We start from the raw sequence: 22,454 nt of genomic DNA, 5'->3' as shown, positions 1-22,454 counted from the left end.
CCTATGCATGATGGAAGGCCCTCAAAAAGTCAAAAACGGAAGGGTTTGACAAAGCCCCTCCTTGGCTGAGATGACGGCGTTATTCGCAGGTATCCTGAAACGGAAGCTGAACATGAGCTGAACATGAGCTGAACATCAAGCCGTTTTTCCAAGGCAATAGAGTTTACGGAGTTTACGGTATATAAAAGAGAGGATGCTACAGTAATCGAGTCTTCAATGAATTTATTATTTTTCATCCTACCGCCCTAACGGTAATATCACACCCAATAACCCCGCATTCAAAAATGACAGAAAGCGCTTCCTCCGTCAAGAATGAAGTGTATATTTTTCCTCAGGGGGAGGGGGAAGCCAGAAGGTTGATTTCTTCCTATTCTTATTGAGTGTATAACATTTCCCAGCTAAACAAATACATCTCAGGTTGACAAGCCAGCATCCCATAATTGTTCGATTTGCTGGGGGATTAATTCAACCCACCATCCCCAAAGAAAATCTTAAACGAGTTGCCGATATCGCAACCGGAACAGGGTAAATTACTACCTTGGTTTGTCGATTAGAGGCCATGATTTGGTCCAGCACTGAAAGGCTGACAATGTACCCGCCGTCACAGGGCCTGGTTGATTGATACCGCAAAGGAATTAAATAACCCAACGAATACATATCATGGGTTTGACATATCGGTGACATCGTTCCCCTCAGAAATCCCAAGTGACATAGGAAAGATTAGCTTCCTGGAACACAATGCACTAGAACGCTTTCCGGTTGAGTTTCACGGTCAATTTGACTTGATAAACATCCGTATGGTTGTACAGGCATTCAAAGCTGCTGAAGTACCAAAGTTGATATCAAACTTGATGGAAATTCTCCGTATGCTGTGTTCACCCCCACATGAGCTCTTCATGAGTCTCTTGTGTGTGCTAATTCTGTTCAGGGCCTGGTGGTTTCCTTCAATGGGGAGATCTGCTATGGAAGGACACCGAATCCGTTCCCCCCAATGATGGCCTTGAAGCGGTCATGAAGCTCGGTCGTAAGCACATGAAGTTTCATGGTGTCACCGAAAAGTATGCATAAACTTTGAAGCCCCCATCAGCCCTCCTTTACCCGATCGACAGAATAAGATCAACAAAATGCTTACTTGAGTATAAAACACACAGCCTTCCTGCCCTTGTCGAATCGACCATGAAAGAATTAGGGATGCAAGATGTAGTCTTGACAAGAAAATCGGCGGATGATGCGGTGCCGCCTCTAAGTGTAATAGATGTGGAGAGTGCATGCGTGCCAGCACTTCTATCGGGGCTGCCGAAATTTTTGGAGACGCACTTGATCTCAGAGAACGAGCCTATTGACAGTGCCGTGATCGAATCAAAAAGAGTTGAGCTATCTAACCGTTTTAACGAGGCATTTGCCAATGGTTATACTCTGATTTGGTTCTTCTGTGTGGTTGTGGGGAGGAAACCCCTGGAATAAATGCTTGTGTATGCAAAGGTTAGGTCGCAGAGAGTTATGAGATCAGCGTAAATTACATGAGAATTCTTTTCGGCGCTCTATGCATTTTGTACAAAAAAAGAAGTAGAGTTGCCGCTATGTTGCTTCTATCCATATAACACTCCACTCGGGTAAAACAAGGAAGAATGGAAAACAGCCGGAGCCAACGTCCGTAATCTAACTAGAAAGACAAAATGCGATTTATATCATTCACAATCATCTCGCTGTTTCCCTAAATTGCTTAAAAATAAAAAGTAACAGACACTAATAATCCTCATCCACAAAATGGCTCTCGCCTCTGTTCCCAAAACGCCGGAATCGATGGATACGCCGGTAATAACAAATCCAAAAAGAGCATAAACCACAGACAAAAGAAAATCATCACTTCAAACCATATCAGAATAAATACCGAGTATATGTCAAGGGAAAACATGGGGTTAAAAAAAGAAAGAAAGAGGCATCACAACATGCCCAATGCCACAGCACATTGGAGGCCGTCTCACTTCAAATCAGCCGGTGTCAGCGCTTGAACAACGCTGGTACCCTCACTAAACCTAGTCCTAAAAATACGATTTGCATTCTGGAACATGCCATCCTTCAAGCTGACCACGATAAACTGCGACCCCTTAAATCGTGTCTTGATCAACCGACCGATATTCTGCGTGTGCGACAAGTCCAATGCAGCGTCGACTTCGTCGAGGATGTACATGGGTGCAGGCTTGAATTGGAGAAGAGCCATTATAAGCGAGAGAGCGATAAGAGATCTACGAGAACATAATGATTCTTCTGGTTAGTTGGCTCGTCTCGTGTAGAAAAATAAATGTGAAATCAAGTGAGAAAAACACATACCTTTGCCCACCGCTCAATTCTGTCAAACTTTGTTTCCACACTTTACCCAGACTAACCTTTACCTCCAGGCCATCACTAATCTCCTTACCCTCAGGGGGATCAAGTTTAGCGAAGCTGCCCGGAAGCAGCTCTGCAAATATCTGGCCAAAGTCACCGTTAACCTTGGACCAAGTTTTCTGCAATGCTTCCTTCTTATACTCGTCAAGGCTGATGATAGTTTCCTCGATCTTCTTCTTGTCCCGAATGACAGTCTTCATCATATTTTTCAACGCCACTTCTTTCTTCTCAACGCTGTCAATCATATTCATGACCTTGGGATTGATCTTCTTTTTCATCCCTTGGAATCGCTCCGTCAGGTTACGTAGGGAGGCTTTGCATTCGGCAATATTTTTGCCCTTGAAATCGTACGGCGTGCCTGGCCGTCCAAAGCTATCTTTTTCATCCAAGATCCACTCATGTTCCTTCTCCATGCTGGCTACCAGCTGTGCGGCATTTTGCTGATCCTTTTGGAACTTCTCAATTTGGTGGCCTAGCTTTTGCAATTCAAGGCCCTCTTCTGTAATTCGTGCTGCTTTGGATCGAGATGCCTCTTCCAAAGCTCGAAGCTCATCGTCAAATCCAGTTAGTTTGGCCTGTTCGTCCTCGAGCTGGGCTTGAGCAAGATCATGTGCTTTCTGTGCGCGGTGTTAGTGAGCAAGTTTCGCTCATAGTAATGTATTACAAATGTTAAGGATCTCAGAACTAACCTTGCATTTTGCTTGTTCCCGTTTCAAAGCCTCAACTTCCTCCTTTTGAGCATTCAAAGTTTGGTCGACCTCGGCACGCTGTTCTTCCGCCGCAGTTAAGTCACTTCCAGCCTGCTCAGAATCAAGCCGTGAGGCCTGGAGCTCTTTCTGCAACGTCTTAACAGAGATCGAATTCTTGCTGAGCCCTTTTTTGAGCGAATCCAGCGACGATTGCAATTCCGCCAGCTTGCTATCTTTATTGCTGCTAAATTCTCTCATATCCTTTTCAATACGCTTAATGTCTCTGCTGGCTTCGGTGTGTCGTTTCTTGGCATCTTCAATGTCCTTCTTAAGCTGCTCGATATTTGCTTTCATCTCTTCAACAGCATGGATAATCTGCCATTTGTTAGCAACTTAACGTACGTTCTCCTTCAAGGTAACACTTACAGAAGAAGACGAATTCCCATTTATTTGCTCTTCGGCTAACTTAATCTCATGCACTTTAAGATCGAACTCTTGCTTAGTAGCTCTAGCAAGGTCCATCTTCTTCTTCTCCTTCGCCATGGCTTCCTGTAGATCTCGGAGAGCTCGCTCATTTTGTGCCAGCTGCCCCATAAGTTCATTCAGTTGTTGCAAGATTATGAGGACGCCGCTTGAGTTTGGCGAGCTTCCTCCCGACAAGGTTCCCGAAGGATCATACACGTCTCCTTCGAGAGTTACGCTCTTCATACGCACGGAAGGGTCGAATGTAACTCGCTTTGCGGTGTCAGCATCCTGGCAAACCAGCGTTGTTCCAAAGACATATTGCATCGCAGAAGCGACCTCATCGTCGAATCCTATCAAAGACAAAGCAAGATCTACTTTCCCCGGTGCCAGATTCTTCGCAGCTGCAATCTTCTCAGCCGAGGCCCTAAAAGATGAAATCTTGTTCAAGGGGATGATCGTGACACGTTTTCGAAGTTTACCATTTTGCAACAGGGAAGTACCAGTTTCCGCCGTGTCGACAACAACATTGTAAAGACGTCCACCGGCACAGATTTCGAGCGCAGTTCCGGCCTGGGTCTTATCCTTATCCAGAGTGAAAAGCTGGGCGACCAACCCTTTAACTTTCGACCTATCAAAATTCGGATAAGGATCAGAATAGTTAAAATCGATATTTGCAACCTTTCGCTTCATAGAATCTGCCTGGCTTCGCAGCTCTCTGATACTCTTTTGCAATCTGGATTCTTCCTGGTACATCTCTTCTTCTCTACCCGGCTCAAATCCTTGTTTGGCGAGTTCTGACTCGAGCTTCTTGGCCTGTTTTCGAAGTTCCTCAAGGTCCCTTAGGAGATTGGAATTCTGCTCTTTGGCCTTCCTCGCTCTGGGCTCTTCCTCTTTGATCCTTTTTTCGAGATGGGATATCTTGAGTTTCGCCTGTTCTTGCTCTGTGGCCGTGGAACTAAGTCGGTTTCGCGCGTCTTGAAGCTGGCCCTGGTAGCCGTTTTCCTGGCCTTCCTTGGACGCAACGCCTGTTTGCAGTGTTTGAAGAAGCTCTTCTTTCTGTTCAACTTCAGCCGTCTGTCTGTCCAGCCCAGCTTTTGCATCATCATACTTGGCTTGTAATTCATCATAAATTTTCCGTTTCCCTTTCAGTAGAGCTTGCAATTCAGTCACTGTCTTTTCCATCGTTTCTCTCTTTTCTGATTCATCCGCCATGCTCGAGGTCTTCAAGTCTAACAGAGTGGCCAGTCGCACCATTTCATGGGAGTGAGTTTTAACTTGGTCTTCCAACGCTTGGAATTTGCCCCCTTTTCTAAGCTCCTTCTCTCGAAGCGCTTTTACCCTCTTCACATCTTCCTCCAGATGAGATATTTCACCCTTGAGCCGCGCAATGCTATTCTCTAGCTCGGTAACTTTTCGCTTTTTGTTGTCAAATTCCTCTCCAGCCAGGCGTAACCGCTCCCCATTCTTCAAATAGTCATGGGCAACAACAAGCCTAGTCAGACGCTCGAGGTCACTTTGAGTTTGCTGGAAATCCAAGAAAGCTCTCTTCTCCCCTCTTAATTTCTCAAGTTTCGGCTCAATTTCCTCTTTCAGCAGTCCCTCGATTTCCCGCACCTTTGTCTCCTTCTTTGCCATCGTCTTTCCAGCCTTTTCCTTTCTATCCTCAAACATACGTGTTCCAGCTGCCTCTTCAATCATCGACAAAATCTCCACCGGCTTCATATTTAACACCTTCGTAATTCGCCCTTGCATAATCAAGAAATTCGGATTATTGATATTCAGCTGCACACTTTGGAAAAGGTTCTGCACAGTCTGCTGTTGCGCGCGGTGTCCATTAATCAGGTATTTGCTGGTGCCGCCCAATACAATCTGCCTCGTCACCGATATGCTCGCATATTCCTCGAATCCAATTGGTGATTTCGACTTGTCGCGATTATCAAATACTATGGTCACGCTGGCTTTCGTGACTCCTGCTTGGCCGCGCTTGTAGATCAGGTCTTGCAAATTCTGGGCGCGTACAGTGCTCATATTTGTGATTCCGAGAACAAAGCAGATACTGTCGAGGATGTTGGATTTGCCAGAGCCGTTGAGGCCGGTGATCGAGTTGAAGGATTCGTCCCTAATTGATAAACCGAATTCAGTACCCTCCCCTCTCTAAGCGCAGCATACAACCTCAGAACCCACCATCCTGATATCACAGTGCGCACAGCATAAGATTTAAACCCCTACACGTAAGGCAACATCAGCATATCATGCCAAAACGAAGTGATGTAGGTCCTTAAAATATCACTCTCCCACTTATCGCATGTACTCACGTCAATGATAACCTCCACGATCCGCATGGCTGCTGTTTTGTATTTCTCCTCGCGGTTCTGCCCGCGGCGCACAATTATTGGCCCGAATTAGGTTTTCTCAAAACTGGACTTCGTGATTCTTTCGATTTGTTCCAAGCGCAGATGAGTTGTATGGAGCTTGATATGCGTGTAAAATCGCGGAGATAGGGGATGCAAAGTTCGGCCAAAAAGGCGCGGTGATTCGAATGAGCAGGCTGCTGCTTGTTTTTGATGGTGTTCTTCGCCCTTTTGCGCTGAGATGGTGTCTTCCGGATTTGTTGCGGGATGTTTTGTTATCCTTCCGAATCGGGCTCGGTTGCGGAGGAAAATTCAGGCTTGGCATGTTGTCATTTTGCTCCTTTAGGAATAGCGGTGGATGGCCTTGCTTAGTCATTGTTTGCGGGGGGTTTAAGTTACAGATGTTCCTTCAAGCAATGCCTCCCCGATTATCAACGAGATAAGTAACGAGGCCTGATTTTTAGATGCCCACAATCTCCTTACTTAGTGCCTGATTGTTCAGAGCCGATATGCCTGTATTGCCAAATCATCATGTGTCAAGGACACTTCGTTTAGAAGCAATCAACCCACCGCAGAGCGTCGGTTGAGAGCCTGAGAGAGCATATTACATTTCAAACGATTATCCTTCAAACGCTGCAAAGAACATTGTTGAAAAAAACACAGCAATGGGTTTATCATTTACGCTAAGGAAATGAACTGTAAATTAGATAAACGAGAGAGAGAGAAAAGAAGGGGTAGAAAAGAGAGAGAGAGAGAGAGAGAAAGAGAAAGTAACCAAACAACTAACAAAATGAGAAACGTAGTATCCTCAATGAACCCCTCACCCCCCAAATTGATCCTTTTTTTCAAACCAATATATTCTACCTACTTGCATCTGTCATCAGCTTGAGAAAAAGACTATTTACTGCCAATAACTCTCCTTCACTCCCCTTCACTCCTCTCCGACAAGGTTCGTACCCTCCCTCAAACCCTCAACGACCAATTCGTGTCCCTCGGCTCGTTTGTAAATATCCTTCACGTCATCTGTAATATTTTCCCAATTAGCTCAGGAAGGGCTTTCTGCAAAATCTGATACATATATGTGCAAATAGAAAATTTGCTTACCAGTTGTTGTTTCGAAATGGCTGGTGGCATCGTAACTCTTCGAAATATAGATGTGGTCCTTGCTGCCGTCCTCCAATGGCTCATACAATGGGATCGGCGGGCCCATGAATTTCTCTTCGATAGCCCCGAGGCGCTCAAAACCTGGCTCCAGCTCGATATGGTGGTTCGCTTCGTTTTCGGCAATGGTGGAGACGATAGCGATGTAGTAACCCTTCGGGCAGACGTTGTGTGCGGAAGAGACCATCGCGATATATACATCTGGTTTATCATATTCATTCTTAGCAGCTGGAACTGGAACATAGTTGCGCTACTCTTCAAACAATGGACGTGAATATGTTTTATGGGACTAAAGCTTACCATGCTTTCGGCCAACCTGAGATTGAGGAATAATCAATTGCAGGGAGTCGTTCGAATCCGTTTTATCAATTGGGTGGGTCAAGATACAAATGGCCTTGAGCAGGTAGCCAGTGACCTTGACTTTTCCAGGGAAGTAGGTGGGGTCACCAATGATCTTCTTGGTTTTTGTTGTGAAGGTTATGCCATCTCCCGGTTCTCCCCTTTCTTTCATAGTGGCCTTGATGCCTGACACCGTATCGCCATCGTAGAGAACCTCGTCGACGTTGGTATTGAGCATGTATGTGCCCCCATAGATTGCAGACAGCCTAGCAAAGCCCTGGGGAAGCTCACCGAGACCAAAGAGTGGGTAGATGTAGGGAGATTTGCCATAACGGGCCATAGAGTTGACATAAAGACGGATTCTGTCAATTGTCTCCTTCGCCTTGCCCGGTTCTGTAATGTAGTCGTCAGACTGGTAAAGCGCCATTGAGTGTCCAATAAAGTCCTTTGTGGGCGGCTCCAGGCCAAATTTGTCATAGACTTCTTTCATAGTGCATGTTGCCATATTTAACCCTGATACTCATATTAGTACGGATCGATTCGGGACAAAAGAGATTCGGCAGAATGTCTATCGAACCTTGGTGGGTACTTGGGTTACTTTCATCGAACTCTCCAACCCACTCGAGGAACTTCTTCGCCCGTCGCTTTTCGAACAGGCCCATCAGTGAAGATCGAAGCGCCTCGCCCGCATCAGACGGGACTTTGGCAACGGTGGCTTTGGGGCCGCTTCCCTGCTGCACGTAGCTTCCCGCAATCTGCCTGAATTCCAGGTATCTGGTAACATCAGTCGAGACCAGGATATTTGTCAGTTCCCCGTTCGACATGAGAAGCTTGGGCACCAAATCGACGTTCCAGTCGTTGACACGGCCATATTTTTTCCATGGTTCTTCACCCGGTTTCACATCGCGGAATTTTTTGAAGAGCTAGTTGTATCAAAAATAGTTAGCGATGGGGTCTCGGGACACAACGGGATCTCCCTAGGGAAAACAAACTGTTTCTATATTAACAGAGGCAGCCTCTCTATTGAAATCGTTAGTAAACTGGGATGTATCAGTGTTCCACAGGGATGCGGGGCTACGCCAACTCACCCTCCATAGTGGTCGTTGCGGTCAATATGAAGAACCTTCTGCCCCTTGACACTGAGTACGCTGCACGAGGGATTAGTTAAGAGCTTCTCATAAATATCGTATTTGGGGCGAGGTGGTCATGTATTTACCCCGAAAGAACACACTCCGTCAAACCTGGAAAGTCGGTCAGTTGCAGCCCAAATGTAGCGGTGGGGTAAATGCCATACCTGTACCCATTACCACCACATCATATTCAGGCAAGATGTCTTCCATAGTGAAAATCAAAGATACTTCAGGAAGGCAAGGGCAATTCTCACAGAAGAGGGTAATAAGGAGGTTGAATATGCGGTAGTTCAGTTGAGTGAGGGTGGTACTGTTGTGAGGAGAAACATTGAACAAGCTCTGGGTTTCTGGTTGAGGACCATGGTTTTACTCCACCACCGCTGGTCTGTTCCCCGCAAACACGCTATCATTGGATTCATGCCGACGCCCCCTCTGAGTTGGTCGGCAGAACTACTCATTGACATCAAGCAATAGTGCAATCAATATCAATAGTACGTGGATTAGGTTAAGCTATCCTGCCCTATTTACGAATTTGATAAGTAGAAATTACCTACAGGCAACCGCAAGTAGGTAAAATCGTCCGAAGTTGTCAGAGTGGCGTCGGTGCGTGCCCATGTTGAGAGCGCAATCACTGTGGCATTATTGGATATAAAAGAACAGTAAAGCCACGTTAAAAAACGAAAACCGTCAAGAGTATTATGAAACACAAATTTATTAGAACAGGTTGTTCAACCCAAACTCGGAAGGCAAAAATTAGTCTCCATTCTATTAAGCTACAAGAATGCGACCACAATACAGTACGTGGTAAAATGGATGGCACAAGAAGCCAACTTAGGAAGATGGAGGACTCTTCACCGAATCCGATGCTTCACCTTTCGGTTCCTCCACATCTAAGGCTGGTGGCTCATAAGCATAAGCCTCCGCTTCCATCACTTGTGCGTCAGCAGGAGAATATTCACCGCTTTCATAAAGTTGTCGCGCGTCCTCCCAGGCATACCATCGCTCGCGAAGAACTTGTTTGATCGATTGTTGCGTACCACGAACCTGTTATTCCCAATAATGAAGGAGTTAATCAATTTGTACGTACTTTAAAACAGGGAAAGAATAGGGCAGGCGAAGATTTTAGGCGTTTGCAAAATATCATCACAGTTGACATAAAGTGCAATTATCAGGAAAACGGTTTCAAACACATATCATTTCTATCGGGCTTAAGCGGTCCCAATAGAAGTCATATCGGCGAGTGAAAGAATGTTTCATCACAAAAATGAGGCCATAACATAGCGAAGGAATGGTCAAACAAATGCTGTTAACAGGAAATAAAGCACTTACTGTTTTGTCGCGATTGTTAGACTCATAGTCCCCATAGCCAGCTTGTAGCCGCTGTCTTTCATAGCGGGCTGTAGCTATTCGGTTGCGTTCTTTCACGCAGAGCCAGTAGAGCTTGTGAAGGTCATCCCATGACTTTTGCCTAAGCTCTTGAATCGACCAAGCGCGCCCTGGACGATAGTATTAGCAACGTCGCCTTGTCTTTCCATTGACTCAATCGTTCATCTCAAATAGCTGTGTGTACATACCATGAGCGTATTCCTCTTCTGGGGTTGGGATAGGTTTCCGATCAGGGCCAAAAAATCCCCAGAGGCCATGCTTCGGATTGCTAGGCCTTTTTTCCTGCTCTTTCGGTTTAACTGGACGTGGCAAAGTGTACTTCGACACTGAAAGGGGGTACCTCGGACCGGTTCTGTGAATAGCAGATACACCACGGTGTTTGCTGAGGTCCCGTTTCAACCCAGGAGCAGGAGTGGTGGAGAATTTCAAGCATTGGAAAGAAGCAAAGTGTAATGAAGGGAATTGGAGAGCAGGAGCAAGGAAAATGGGAGGTAATTCGACCAGCGGAGTACCTCCATATAGTCTCACAAGACGGGTGATAGTTCGAGAAGGCATCTTTCAGAGCTAATGGGAGGGAATTGATGTTTTTCGAAGGGCGAAAATTTTCTCGCAAAGGAGAACAGAACTAGGCTGTCACGTGATTTAGCGAGAACGACCTCTCCGGGCTGTGATGGGCATCCTGCGGCAACACTGCTAGTGGTACTCCGTAATCAGGGGACCTTTGTGGACAGTCTGTGTTTGCAGCTGTAGTTTTGAGGAGCTTGGAAAATCATTTGTACCACAGCCGCGAAAGCCTTTCCCAGAAAACTATATAACTTACGATACTTATTGGTACCTCCTTGTGCACAAAACGAATGACACCGTGACCGTAAATAAACGGACAGCTTTGAAAGAATCGATATTTATTCCATCTTTCAGACTTAATAATACTTCCCACCTGAACTGGACGGGGCACCGGAGCAACTATAGTATACTGCCCAGTAATACATTTTAATTCAAAAATTGGCTGTTCCCAATAGCACACCAGAAATTCCGCAGTCTCCAGCTTTGTTTCAGACATACCAATATTGACATCACATATACAGTTGTAATAGGCTGTCCAGTATTCTTCACACCAACATAATCTCAAAGAGCTGCCGCAAGGTTGTGTAGGTCTTTACAAAATGCGTCACGTCGAGCGGGCCCATGTAACGTATAGCCGCGCGCTTGGCGCTTGAGTTTCCACTTGCTCCCAGCGTTAATCCTGATGCATATGCTGCTGGATGGCCATGGTCCATTACGTTTGTCCTCCGCACGCCATCGCCATCTTGCTCATTGATACCACTGGCGCTATCGCGCAATATTCGTTTTACCTGAGAACACCCTCTTAAACGCTTCCGAAGCTTCTTTCCACTATGAATAGGCCAGGTTTGTTCTGTCGTCTCATCCCTCCCGCTCAGACCCTGGTACCGGGATAACTCCTGCTCCATGGCCTTCCACTTGAGAAAATGCCCTTATTCCTCTGCGGTGTATGTTTCTATGGGAACTTGTTGTCTCCTACTTGGAAGGATGGTAGCTCATTCAAGCAGCCACACCTTAAACTCCATGCCCCAGAAGGAGCGCTTCTCTCCGCAGTTCTACTCGTCGTTTTACCATTGCAACAATTTGTCTAGATGAGAGGATAGGAAAGAGATACTGATATTTTGGGTTGCAATGCAGGTCCTGGCCAACAGCAGTTGCGGGGGATGTCAGGCTTCCCCACCCAGCAACAGCCCCAAACACGAACCACAAATCCGTCATTAGCTTCTACGCGCCTCCCAAATGGTAAACTCGGTGCGGTTATTATTTGGTATCCGAAGTCCAGCTTTACATCTATATACTGACTGGGGATCTGATGTAGGGACGGGTGCCAACTGGGGATTCGGGTTGCCAATGGGGGGTGCACCCGGGTTACAAAGTAGCCAGCAAAGGACTGTGAATACCATGAACAGCTTTGCACAAGGCATAAGTGGATCTCAACCAGCAACACCATTAGACCTCTCGTAAGTTGCCATACCAACATGTCGTCATTTATTACATCTCCATCCCACATTGCTACGGCTGTGTATAATTTCGCAAAGTCATCAACTTTCCTCAGTCATCTGTCTACCCCACGAGGATGAAGCGCAGAGGAGCTCCCCATCGGGGCGGGAGAATCGCACGTTTACACCACCGCCAGCTGAAGCTAACCCCAGATATATCTTCTATCAGCGAATTCCCCTCCCTCTCTAGTGTTCCGCAACAATCTCAATCTTCAGCTTCTGGGCAAGCTACTTGGGCCAACGCTAGCCAGCGAGTAAATCAGCAAAGTGCCATCCAAAGACAGTCGCAAACACCTACGACCCAGCCGCCATCTCGAGTTTCGCAAACCCAACCGCAGTCACAATCACATGCTTCTCACGAAGACCTTTTTCCCTCCGCAGCACAATTCGCAGCACAGCTAGATGACTTCAGGAATGGAGGCCAAGGCATAAGTGGTCAGCTTTCAAGCACTCAACCTCAAACAGGAAATATTGACGAGTTCCCACCATTAGGGAGAAATGCGCCAGCGGACATTGGCCAGGAAAGACGAGCAAGCCTTCTTCAGTCCGGAGCCTTTGGTAACTACGGAGGCGGGATGGCCTTTCCTAACCTCAACCAGAGCCATTCTGGCCAGGCTCGTACCTTACCCGGAAATATGGTTAATGGACAGCAAGATAGCAGGATCATATCTCCAGGCGCAGGCGGGTCAGGTGGTCAGTTCCTACCTTATGTTGAGTTATTTTTTTGTTTCTGAGTATTCACCTCCTCTGCAGTCATCTCGGCATCTAGATCTCCTATGGGCCAGGTACAGAATGGCGGACTTTCCCAGGAGAAAGAGGTAAGCACCCCTTTCATTTTGCGAGTTGGCGCTCCATATTAACCGTTTGTCATAAGGATCTCGGATCTTCGTCTACACAGCGATCTATTCGGCCAGAGGCATACTCAGACCAACAAAGCCAAGCGGTCATACAACCGCCACCCCAAAGTCGTCAACCAAAATCCAGTAGCTTTGGGGCCGACGGTCAGGAACAATCACTACAAGGACAATCCTCTGAGCAAAGCCCACTCAGCCAGATGCCTGATCGCGATAGGTTCGGGCTTCAAGGGCTTCTGACTTTGATACACAACGAAAATCCTGACGTTGCTGCTCTAGCTGTCGGACAAGATTTGATGACTCTTGGCCTGGATCTAAATCATCCAGAGTAAGTTAAAGCCCTCTAATTTTTTACACCAAAAGAGATTTGAAGTGTCTTAACAATTCTACCTTCCTATCAGACCGCTTCATCCATCTTTTGCTTCTCCGTTTATTTCGTCAAATTCAGCGGTGCCACTCCAAGTGGATTACACCTTACCAGCTTGCTATAATGTTGCCAATGTCCAACCACTGCAAACCCGTATCCCTAGCTTTAGCGACGAAACGCTTTTCTATATATTCTATAGCATGCCCAGGGATATCATGCAGGAGCTTGTTGCAGAAGAACTCATGGGCCGGAAATGGAGATACCACAAAGTGGAGCGCGCATGGTTGACTAGAGATGACGCATACCCAAGTCCTGTTGAGGTTGAGCGAGGGCTCAGTGAGCGTGGCTTCTACCTCTGGTGGGATCCTTCGTCCTGGAAGAAAGTCAGGGTGAGTTTTTTTTTTTTTTTTTTTTTTTTTTTTAATTTTCGCTTAGTTGCTATACTGCATTTCAACATAATACTTGCTCCGGTTAAACATGAGACCCCTGCATTCCTACGGAAGACAATATGGCTGACATAAATCAAAATTATTCGGTATTGCCTCAAATCACAGCGCGAATTCATTCTCCGATACGCAGATTTGGACAACCATCTCGAAAGAAGAGGTTTCGTTCAAGGGGTTACTTTCCCTCAAAATGTTTGATGGGCAAGTTCTTCGAAACATTTCTTAACGAAATGGGCTTGCACATGGCAATAGTTTCAGCGACATTCGTCCTCAAATGTCAAGCACAGCTACCATTGATTGGCATGTCACGATTATAAGTAGCATAACAACAAAATGGGATAGATATAGAATGATAGGGAATCTATTATCTATTTTCATGACATCTTGCCAACATTTCCATTTTTTTTAATTCCAACTACCACGTTCTTTTTCCATCTTCTCGAGCTTGTTTGACCTTTTCTTCCATTTTCCCCTACCATTTTTAACCCCGTATCCAGCGCCGGGTTGTATGGTTTGTTTATTCATTCTCCTACTGCTACTCCTTTCTAACGTGAAGGAGCACTTTTGATAATGATGGCCTTGCTGCCATTTTTTTTTTCAACTGCTTATTTTAAGTAGCTTGATGAATGGAGTGAGAAATATGGGCATGTTAAAGAGTGATATGATATTTTATTTTGCCGTCTACATTAATTTTATATGCATTTGTTGTTCTGCATCAATACCAAGCGCGGGCAAATAGTATTCGTGTTTTGCGCCAGGTATGAGATGGGTATAGAGGCAGCCACCTTACTTTATCAGTTTTTTCCCTTTTCGTTATTCATTATTGACTGGAAAAATTTTGCTAACCATGCATGAGGTCCACAATTACTTGAAGCAAGGGCCACACCCTCATGCATACCAAAACGATTGACTTAAGATTATAAAGCTCCCCGCTTAACATGCCCTCGCCGTTAGACATCCTATTCCCGTCTCTCACTCCCCAACGGTCCTAAAAACAAAAGCCGAACAATCCACTCATAAGCTCCCCGCCTCCGGATCCGTATTAACCTTATCATGTTCCCCAATAACACAAACCTCCCCAGTATCCACCCTGCTAATCTCCGACCTAACCAACGCCAGCCGCTTCCCCGCATGCACCAGCTCATTCACAATCCTCACCTCCACCCCCATCGGCGCGGGCCGCACGAACTTCACATTTAGCGTTCGCGTGACGCCTCCCAGGGAGAAATGGCCCGGTTTGGAGAGCGCGATCAGCAGCCCGGTCGAGGTCACATCTATTAAGGTGGTGGCACAGCCGCCGTGGAGCGCGCCGACCTTGTTGCAGAAGGGTTCTGTGACGGTTAAGAGGAAGGAGGCGCGCGGGCACGGGCCGTGGGATACGGACTCGTAGCGGACGCGGTTGCGGAAGAGGTCGTGGTTGTAGCCCTGTGTGGTTTGGGGGAGGGGTACGGAGGGGGGTAATGGGGTTAGTTTTTGATGATTTTATTTTGTTGTCTTTATGTTGTTGCAGATATGTATATATATTGAGGTTTGATAGTACATGTACATTTGTATGGGGCTGTGGGGTAGAAACAGAAATATAAAGGTGTGACTGAGATAAGAGGCCTGGTTTGTCCTTTTTTTACAAAAAAAAAAAAAAAAAAAAAAAAAGAGAGAGAGATTTATATATATGTACCTTGTAGGTATCGTTTTGCTTCTCTCCCTGATGGAGCGCCTTCATGCGCTTGTGGAGCTCTTCAGACTCCATCCGCTACGCAAACACTGGGGAAAATATTGAAAGCAGGAAAAGCTTAGGGGGAAATATCCAGAGATAGATCCTAATAAGGAACACGGTCAGTCAAACTGACACTTGACTGAGAGGGAAATCAAAAACCAGAAAATGAGCGACACGAGATGAAATCGAAGGCATTTGTCTGAGTGGCATATGTATGTACAGTACACAGCACAAAACAAATGCATTGACCAAAAAAAAAAAGCAAAAGCGAAGAGCCTGTCCTGCTGCTCTTGCACAAGAAGGAGAAAGGAGGCGGGGGGGAACACGGCAAACTGCACGAGCTCGGGCTCGGGGGAGATTGCCGGCGAACGAAAGGAGAAGAACGGCAAAAAAAGAAAAGAAAAGGAAAGGAAAAAGAAAAGACGAACGCCAATACTCTGTACATCAGGCCATTTTCCTTGGATCCTCCGAGCATGGTGGCTTGAGAATCTCGGCGCGGAGAGGTGGAGAGAGAAACAACTTTTTGCGCAATGCAAATCGTGTGCAGATATAGGATGTAGCCGCCATCAGAGATGGTTGCTGATCGGAGCCCTGCATCGCTCGAGCGTCAAGCGACTGGCTAGTTCCCATTTCTGGATGAAAAATCCTCGCTTCTTATTGGGAGGCACAACGATTTGGAATTAGAGAAGCACTACCCGTCGGCGCTAATTGAGGAACGAACCGATGGATTGATTGCCCGGGCCCGAGGAGGCTTGAATCTGTGTTCTGGGGAACGTCGCACAGGCGGCACGCTGGAGACTCAGTTGCCCATCATGAAGCATTTGGCAAATTACGAAAGCTTGAAACCAGGCTGATGTGCGGTGCTGCCCGCTGTGATGTTGTTGGCTCTTTGTGTCAAAGGTGAATAATGGGATAATGGGACTTGATATGGAGCAGGGTGTGGATGCGACCAATGCTGCTTGTTCCTGTAATTGTTCAATATCAGTTCAAGTAAGTTGTCACGCGTCAGATACTAACTACGGCGAGGAAGAAGTATACATATCAGCGAAACCAGCATTATTGCCCAAGGAGAACTCCATTATGTTCAATGCTGCTCCTAGCCCAGCCGGAGCCACCTGCCGCAAAACCTCATCTTAGAAGAACTAACTATGAAGGCACGATCGGTTGTTGTTCTTGTTGTTAAGATTGATGGCAGCTTCCTGACTGTTTTGACATCAAAATCGCCCCGAGTATCCATCGTATGAAAGGTAACTGACTCCCTTCTCATCCCTTGAGCTTCTACTCAAGTGAATCCATCTAAAAAGCCTAACAGTTGAGCTCCTATCATCCATCCTCCAACATATAGTCCATACAAGTACAAAAACCCGGCGCAATTGCTCCTTTTATAACCTCCAAGGTCTTTGGGGATGACGTTACTCGCCCCTTACACGTCTCTGATGCGAATTGGTCAAGGGTTAACTTCGGTCCTCACATTTGATTTCAGGGGTTTCTGAATGCTAATTTCTAGTGCTAGGTTCAACTCCTATACGCAACAAATTTGCATCGACGATGCGATAATAGTTCATGAACAAAACGGTAGTTCAGAGAGCCCACATCATTGTCTACCAGGCGAATTCCCACCAGACAATGCTGATGCCGCTGAGAGAGACGACAACATCCTTTCAGTGGAAGAGGCTCCACAACCAGTTGATAACTCTTTGCAGCGATCTCCTCGCACAAGGACAGAAAAAGCTAAGGCTTCAAATGTAAACCAGACTGTCACTTATACCGCCCATGCGATCGACAATCTTGCAGATGTTGTCGACACCCTTAATATCTCCTCAAGTGCTACTATCAGTTACGCCAGTAGTCACAGCAATGGTTCCGCTAGTTTTGTAAAAGAAAACAGTATCAGCGAAAGTGATATCAATTTCATCGTCTCCGTCAAAGTGACCAACGAGCTCCCCATCAACCCAACGCAATTGGAGTTTCGGCCGCTGGATGGCTTGGAACCCGATCAATTCTCAGAGGTATATGGTGATTGTTTTATCGCCGGCTTCCTTGAGGGTGGTGCATTTTCAGCCATAGTTAGTATCAAAGTCCAGGACAAGAATAAGATCTCTAGGGTGAAAATGGCGGCAGAGATGCAACTTTCGGCTACGAAATACTTCCAGCCCTTGAGTGGAGCCATGGCTGATAGTGAGAACCAAGATATTTGGACTGACACTGAGCTCAGCGTTTCCGTAACCTGGTCAGGGGGTGGGAGCATCAAAAAGCCAAAGGTGGAAGACAAACTCCTTTTTTCCTTTCGCGAACCCATAGCTGACTTAAAATTATTCCAGGCGAGTTGGAACCTGCCAACTATCATCCAAGCTGCCAATGACTTTCCCGCCCAAGTTTCGAAGTATCCACAGAGGACTCAGGCCATCCTCATGAGCTACAACTCCGTTCGGTCATTCCATGAGTTTAATGCAAAAGCTACACGACCGTTTGTTGTTTTAGATTATCGTTTGTGTGGTAAATGTCACTTTTGACTTTCCTAACTACTGATAATTGACATAAAGCTTCCCAGAGCTATATACCGCCGACCTTCTCAGTGCGTTCATCGCTTATAAATCTCTATGGAAATTAATCTCAAAAAGTAAGATTCAATCAAAACTTCCTAAGAAATAAGGTCTAACTTTTTCCAGTCATAAAAAACCCTGATCTATACCAGGCAAAAGAAGTCACAGACAAGATCCCGAATCCCATTGACAGTGACCCCATTTCCCTAAATCAAGCCAAAATTGATTGTCGAAAAGGGATGACTATGATCCTCGACGAGGTACGTTTTCCGTCGTTTTCCTGAGCTGTGCTGCGTAAGCCTCCTTCTAATATCATAGACAAAAACGCTCGCGCGAAAACCCCATCTCGGTATGATCGATGAGCACGGTACTGTGAGGCAACTTCCCTGCGGTTATGCGTCGGAACTTTCTGCGCGGCTTCCCGTACGTAAATCCATCGCCGGGATCTCTTCACATGTGTTCAGTTTGCTAAATCTTCCCTTTCAATAGATATATATCGGAACATCTGGGAACAGTGACAACAATGGCCTCAGCTGTGCATCCTCTGTTCCCGATGAAATGAACATGATCAATAAATATGTCTCGCGCCCCTCCTTTCTTCCACAACTAGGAGAAAATCAAGGAGGCAATTTTCCACGAGTTACGAATACATTCTATTCCACAGCTTCAAGCACTTCGCCTGATGGTCAAGTCGGGTTGCCAATGTAAGTCCCCGACCGATAGAGCCTCAGAAGGTTGTCACCACTAACAAGATCCGCTTAGCCCCAATAATACTGTGGAAAGCTCAGATGCTGTCGAAAATACAACCACGAACGATACTTGGGTACAAATGAAGCCTAATAGATCTTGTATACCAGCTCCGCGGTTCATCGCTTCTGCAAACCTAAGCCTTCTTAGTATGGTTTGCCATGCCCTTCTCTTGAAATGCTGTTTCCGAAGGACCAAAAAAGTGAAATTCAGGACTCCAAGAGAGAGTTCGAACCAGGAGTATCCTATTCGACAGGATCAAGTGGCAGTCATGCCTGGTGCAACCACATCCCCCTAAAACTTTATAACCTTATCTTGACGTACGAAGTTGAAAGTTTTATATATACTAGTAGTACTTTTCAGGGGAAATTTCGAGCGAGAGCAGAAAGGGAACCATGGATTCAGACTGTGACAAAATTACATAAATTATATAAATTATACTATATTGGTTTAGTAGATTATGATCCAGAACGATCTCCGTAATTTTTCAATAGTTCAATGAAATTTCATGGAGAAATTTACTGGCAGTTGAGGGTATCAAAGTCACATGATTTCGCGATCCTTGAGCCGCGAACTTCAACCCAGAAACCTTTAAGCTCCGCAGCTCCTAACAATGACCAGCTAAGCTGACAGGCTTAGAAAGGTTCCGGATAACAGTGACTACATGACTTGACCGTTTCAATATACACCGGACACAGTTCTACTTGCCATTGCCAACCTCACTCGCTCTTTCCCCTTGTTTACACCGGAGACCAAAAGGCTGTAATTCTCCCAAACCGAAAGCCATATTGACATATCTCAACGAACCGTTGGCTTTTGCCATTGCCATTGCCGTTCACGATGCGATGCACATTCAAGTCGTGTTAACCTATATCCACTCCTCCTCGATAAAGTCATCGGATTCGAGGTGAATTGGGTGATCGACCAACTGCTTGCGCAATGGGTGACTTCGGGGATCCCGCACCCCCGCTGAAGCGGAGAAAAGTCGCAGGAACCGTTGGCAATGGTGCGGGAGACCGAAAAAAGGAGGTTCCAATGGGTGGACATACCGCAGATGATGTGACCAGAACTACGAGGGGGAAGAAATGCGGGAAGTCAGAGGTTGGGGGCGTGAGTGGGAATTTGAACGGGACGTTAAATGGACATGTAGATGTGGAGGACGGGGAGGAGGATGGAGGCAAAGAGTTGAAAGAGAATAATGCAAGCGTTCCGGAAGCTTCGTTGAAATCGTCTGGGCGGAGCTTGAGGCCTAGGGCTCGACTGAGAAGACCTGCAGAACAGTATGAAGTGATTGAACCTGTGAAGACGTCGAAGCGGCCTCTACGGACGGGGAAGGGTGAGAAACAAGCAAATGGGCGGGGACAAAGAGGAGATGAAAGTGCGGTGAGCTCTTCGAAACTGAAGCGGCATGGGAGAATGGCTAATGGGACTGATGTTCGAACGGGGATGAGTCCCAATGCCGAGGTGCATGTGGGGAAATCAACGGGGAAAAGAAACGGTACGCCCTCGGTAAACAATCGAGAAGCGAATGATGGGGATGTGTGGGAAGTCCCCAGTGATGATGGGGAGGTAGTAGCAGAGGAATTGCGAAATGGAGTTACAAATGGGTTGGGGTTAAATTCATCTGTCCAACAAAATGGGGTGGAAGATATGGACGAGGATGACCAGGATATGTCTGCCCTACAATTACAACAGGGGCTTGTGGACAATGACACTCACACGCTCGAGCCTGAGGAATTACCGCCATATGCTTACGAGTTCAAGACATTGTGTGAAGAAAACCAACTTGAGAGCCACGCCGGGTCTCTCACAACATTTATTCTCAAAAAGCTTACGGGCAAACAGCCCATCCCACTCCAGTGCCTTGAATCCCAATATCAAACGGTTCATCAACTCGTCGAGCAGACCGTTGTCACGGGAGAAGGCAACTCGCTACTTCTCCTTGGTTCGCGGGGCTGCGGAAAAACCGCTGTTGTGGAAGCCGTCATTTCATCTTTGGCAAAAGACCACAGAGATGACTTCCATGTCGTGCGTTTGAACGGATTTATTCATACCGATGACCGGGTTGCATTGAGGGAGATTTGGCGACAGCTGGGGCGCGAAATGAACACGGAAGATGAGACAAGCAAAACAATCAGCTATGCTGATACTATGACTTCATTGCTAGCTCTCCTCTCGCATCCGGAAGAGCTTTTCGGAGTCTCTGGGGATCCCGATGCCATCGCGACGGCAAAATCTGTCATCATTGTTTTGGACGAGTTCGACTTGTTTGCCTACCATCCGCGCCAGACTTTGTTGTATAATCTTTTTGATATTGCTCAGGCGAGAAAAGCTCCCGTGGCGGTCTTGGGATTGACAACCAAAGTCGACGTCACCGAAAATTTGGAAAAGAGAGTGAAAAGTAGATTTAGCCATCGATATGTATTTCTTCCCCGGCCGAGGACTTTTAATGAATTCTCGGATATATGCAAGGCAGGCATTACCTTAAATGAAGAGGAGCTTCCCGATACTGGTCTGGATGATTTGAAATCTGGCCAAGGTCAACTGCTACTTGAGGGATGGAATGAATATATCCAGGTATATTTTAACGCACACTCCTATTTCCATGGTCACTGATCACTGACATGAATGATACCCGAAAATAGCATCTCTGGGCTGATTCCGCCTTTCAAACTCATCTCCAAACAATCTACCACCAAACGAAGTCCCCCAAGGATTTTTTTGCCAGCGCCCTCCTTCCAGTCTCTACTCTCTACCATAGCCTCCAACAAACCTCCAACAAGCCACGGAATCTCGTAACCCCGACCCCCAAATCATTCTCTTCCCACCCCCTTTCCTGCCCGGACCCACCTTCTCTCCCCTTTCCCCCCTCCACCTCTTCGACAAGCAATACTTCCCTCCCCCTCTCCCTCCTTCTAGTTGCCACCCGTTTAACAGCCCTGCACGAACCTGGTCTCAATGCGACTCAAGCCCAAGCCGCAACCACCTTCACGCTGTCATTTCCTGCTGTTTATGCGGAGTATGTCCGACTGCTGACCTCGGCCAAGATATCCGCGTCCGCGTCCGGCGCAGCAGCCACCCCCGGGCGTGTATGGGGCAAGGATGTGGCTAGAGAGGCGTGGGAGCGCTTGGTGGGCTGGGGGCTTGTGGTTCCTGTTGGTGGAGGGAGTGGGATGGGCGATGGGAGGATGTTTAGGATCGAGATTAGCTTTGAAGAAGTGCTTGATGGTGTTGGGGATAGTGGTGTTGGGGCACTGGGGAGGTGGTGGAGAGAGGCGTAGGGGTTGTTAAAATTTTTGGCGGTTCTAGAAATATATACATATAGTTATACATATTTCTAGACTTAATTTTATGATGAAGAAAGAAACGTAGCAGAAACCGTTACGAATGTTATCTTCGATGAATCAACCTGACGTATTTTCCCTTCCTTTTTTTTGGGAAATAAAACTTTGATATTCCATACCTATCTCCTAATCCGAGTTCCATTCTTCCCTCATATTCTACTTAGTTATATAAATATCAGCTGACTCAACGCTTGGAAATTGAGAATCCTATGCATGTCCTTTCCCGCCTTGCTACTCTGTAAAAGGATCTTATGATAATAGAAATAGCGATATCAATTACAGATTACTCCATGGGGCGTCCAAGAACTCTCACTCATACATAATACAGCACCTGTTCGGGGGGGGGGGGGGGGGGGGGGGGGGGCCGGGGAAAAAAATGATTCCCAAAAAAACACCCCGAAAAAAAAAACCCCTTTTTTTTTTCAAACCCCTCCCAACTAACCCCCCCCGGCCTTTTTAATCCAGACTTT

The 22,454-nt window shown here is 46.5% G+C and overlaps 8 protein-coding genes across 8 annotated transcripts; 4 read left to right on the top strand and 4 right to left on the bottom strand.

The window, feature by feature from the left end:
* Positions 1-284: 284 nt before the first annotated feature.
* HCBG_08186 (uncharacterized protein) lies at positions 285-1,464 on the top strand (the record flags this gene model as incomplete). Its single annotated transcript, XM_045435235.1, has 5 exons — positions 285-319; positions 418-525; positions 608-864; positions 929-1,058; positions 1,152-1,464. The coding sequence occupies 5 exons, from the start codon at positions 285-287 to the stop codon at positions 1,462-1,464; spliced, it is 843 nt and encodes a 280-aa protein (XP_045284541.1).
* Positions 1,465-1,981: 517 nt separating this feature from the next.
* On the bottom strand, positions 1,982-5,884 carry HCBG_08185 (condensin subunit; the record flags this gene model as incomplete). The annotated part of the gene is made up of 6 exons (XM_045435234.1): positions 1,982-2,246; positions 2,332-3,005; positions 3,078-3,452; positions 3,480-5,661; positions 5,712-5,767; positions 5,858-5,884. 6 exons carry the CDS (start codon positions 5,882-5,884, stop codon positions 1,982-1,984), a joined length of 3,579 nt encoding a protein of 1,192 aa, XP_045284540.1.
* Positions 5,885-6,544: 660 nt separating this feature from the next.
* Positions 6,545-8,733, bottom strand: HCBG_08184 (secretory pathway gdp dissociation inhibitor; the record flags this gene model as incomplete). The annotated part of the gene is made up of 8 exons (XM_045435233.1): positions 6,545-6,916; positions 6,998-7,255; positions 7,355-7,906; positions 7,971-8,316; positions 8,386-8,413; positions 8,482-8,541; positions 8,610-8,634; positions 8,688-8,733. The coding sequence occupies 8 exons, from the start codon at positions 8,731-8,733 to the stop codon at positions 6,825-6,827; spliced, it is 1,407 nt and encodes a 468-aa protein (XP_045284539.1).
* Positions 8,734-9,354: 621 nt separating this feature from the next.
* On the bottom strand, positions 9,355-10,464 carry HCBG_08183 (50S ribosomal protein L4; the record flags this gene model as incomplete). Its single annotated transcript, XM_045435232.1, has 3 exons — positions 9,355-9,567; positions 9,853-10,019; positions 10,098-10,464. 3 exons carry the CDS (start codon positions 10,462-10,464, stop codon positions 9,355-9,357), a joined length of 747 nt encoding a protein of 248 aa, XP_045284538.1.
* Positions 10,465-11,208: 744 nt separating this feature from the next.
* Positions 11,209-14,025, top strand: HCBG_08182 (NOT2 family protein; the record flags this gene model as incomplete). The annotated part of the gene is made up of 8 exons (XM_045435231.1): positions 11,209-11,316; positions 11,608-11,712; positions 11,789-11,930; positions 12,139-12,662; positions 12,723-12,787; positions 12,844-13,151; positions 13,225-13,579; positions 13,745-14,025. The coding sequence occupies 8 exons, from the start codon at positions 11,304-11,306 to the stop codon at positions 13,832-13,834; spliced, it is 1,602 nt and encodes a 533-aa protein (XP_045284537.1).
* Positions 14,026-14,650: 625 nt separating this feature from the next.
* Positions 14,651-15,383, bottom strand: HCBG_08181 (thioesterase; the record flags this gene model as incomplete). Its single annotated transcript, XM_045435230.1, has 2 exons — positions 14,651-15,061; positions 15,312-15,383. The coding sequence occupies 2 exons, from the start codon at positions 15,381-15,383 to the stop codon at positions 14,651-14,653; spliced, it is 483 nt and encodes a 160-aa protein (XP_045284536.1).
* Positions 15,384-16,498: 1,115 nt separating this feature from the next.
* HCBG_08180 (uncharacterized protein) lies at positions 16,499-19,095 on the top strand (the record flags this gene model as incomplete). Its single annotated transcript, XM_045435229.1, has 7 exons — positions 16,499-16,588; positions 16,696-16,796; positions 16,858-17,817; positions 17,894-17,970; positions 18,020-18,153; positions 18,383-18,597; positions 18,656-19,095. 7 exons carry the CDS (start codon positions 16,499-16,501, stop codon positions 18,936-18,938), a joined length of 1,860 nt encoding a protein of 619 aa, XP_045284535.1.
* Positions 19,096-19,579: 484 nt separating this feature from the next.
* Positions 19,580-21,921, top strand: HCBG_08179 (origin recognition complex subunit; the record flags this gene model as incomplete). Its single annotated transcript, XM_045435228.1, has 2 exons — positions 19,580-21,217; positions 21,286-21,921. 2 exons carry the CDS (start codon positions 19,580-19,582, stop codon positions 21,919-21,921), a joined length of 2,274 nt encoding a protein of 757 aa, XP_045284534.1.
* Between the last annotated feature and the right edge of the window lie 533 nt (positions 21,922-22,454).

Source organism: Histoplasma capsulatum, assembly GCF_000150115.1.
Source record: "Histoplasma capsulatum G186AR genomic scaffold supercont2.13, whole genome shotgun sequence".
NCBI lineage: Eukaryota > Fungi > Ascomycota > Eurotiomycetes > Onygenales > Ajellomycetaceae > Histoplasma > Histoplasma capsulatum.
This window is presented reverse-complemented; position numbering and strand designations above follow the sequence as displayed.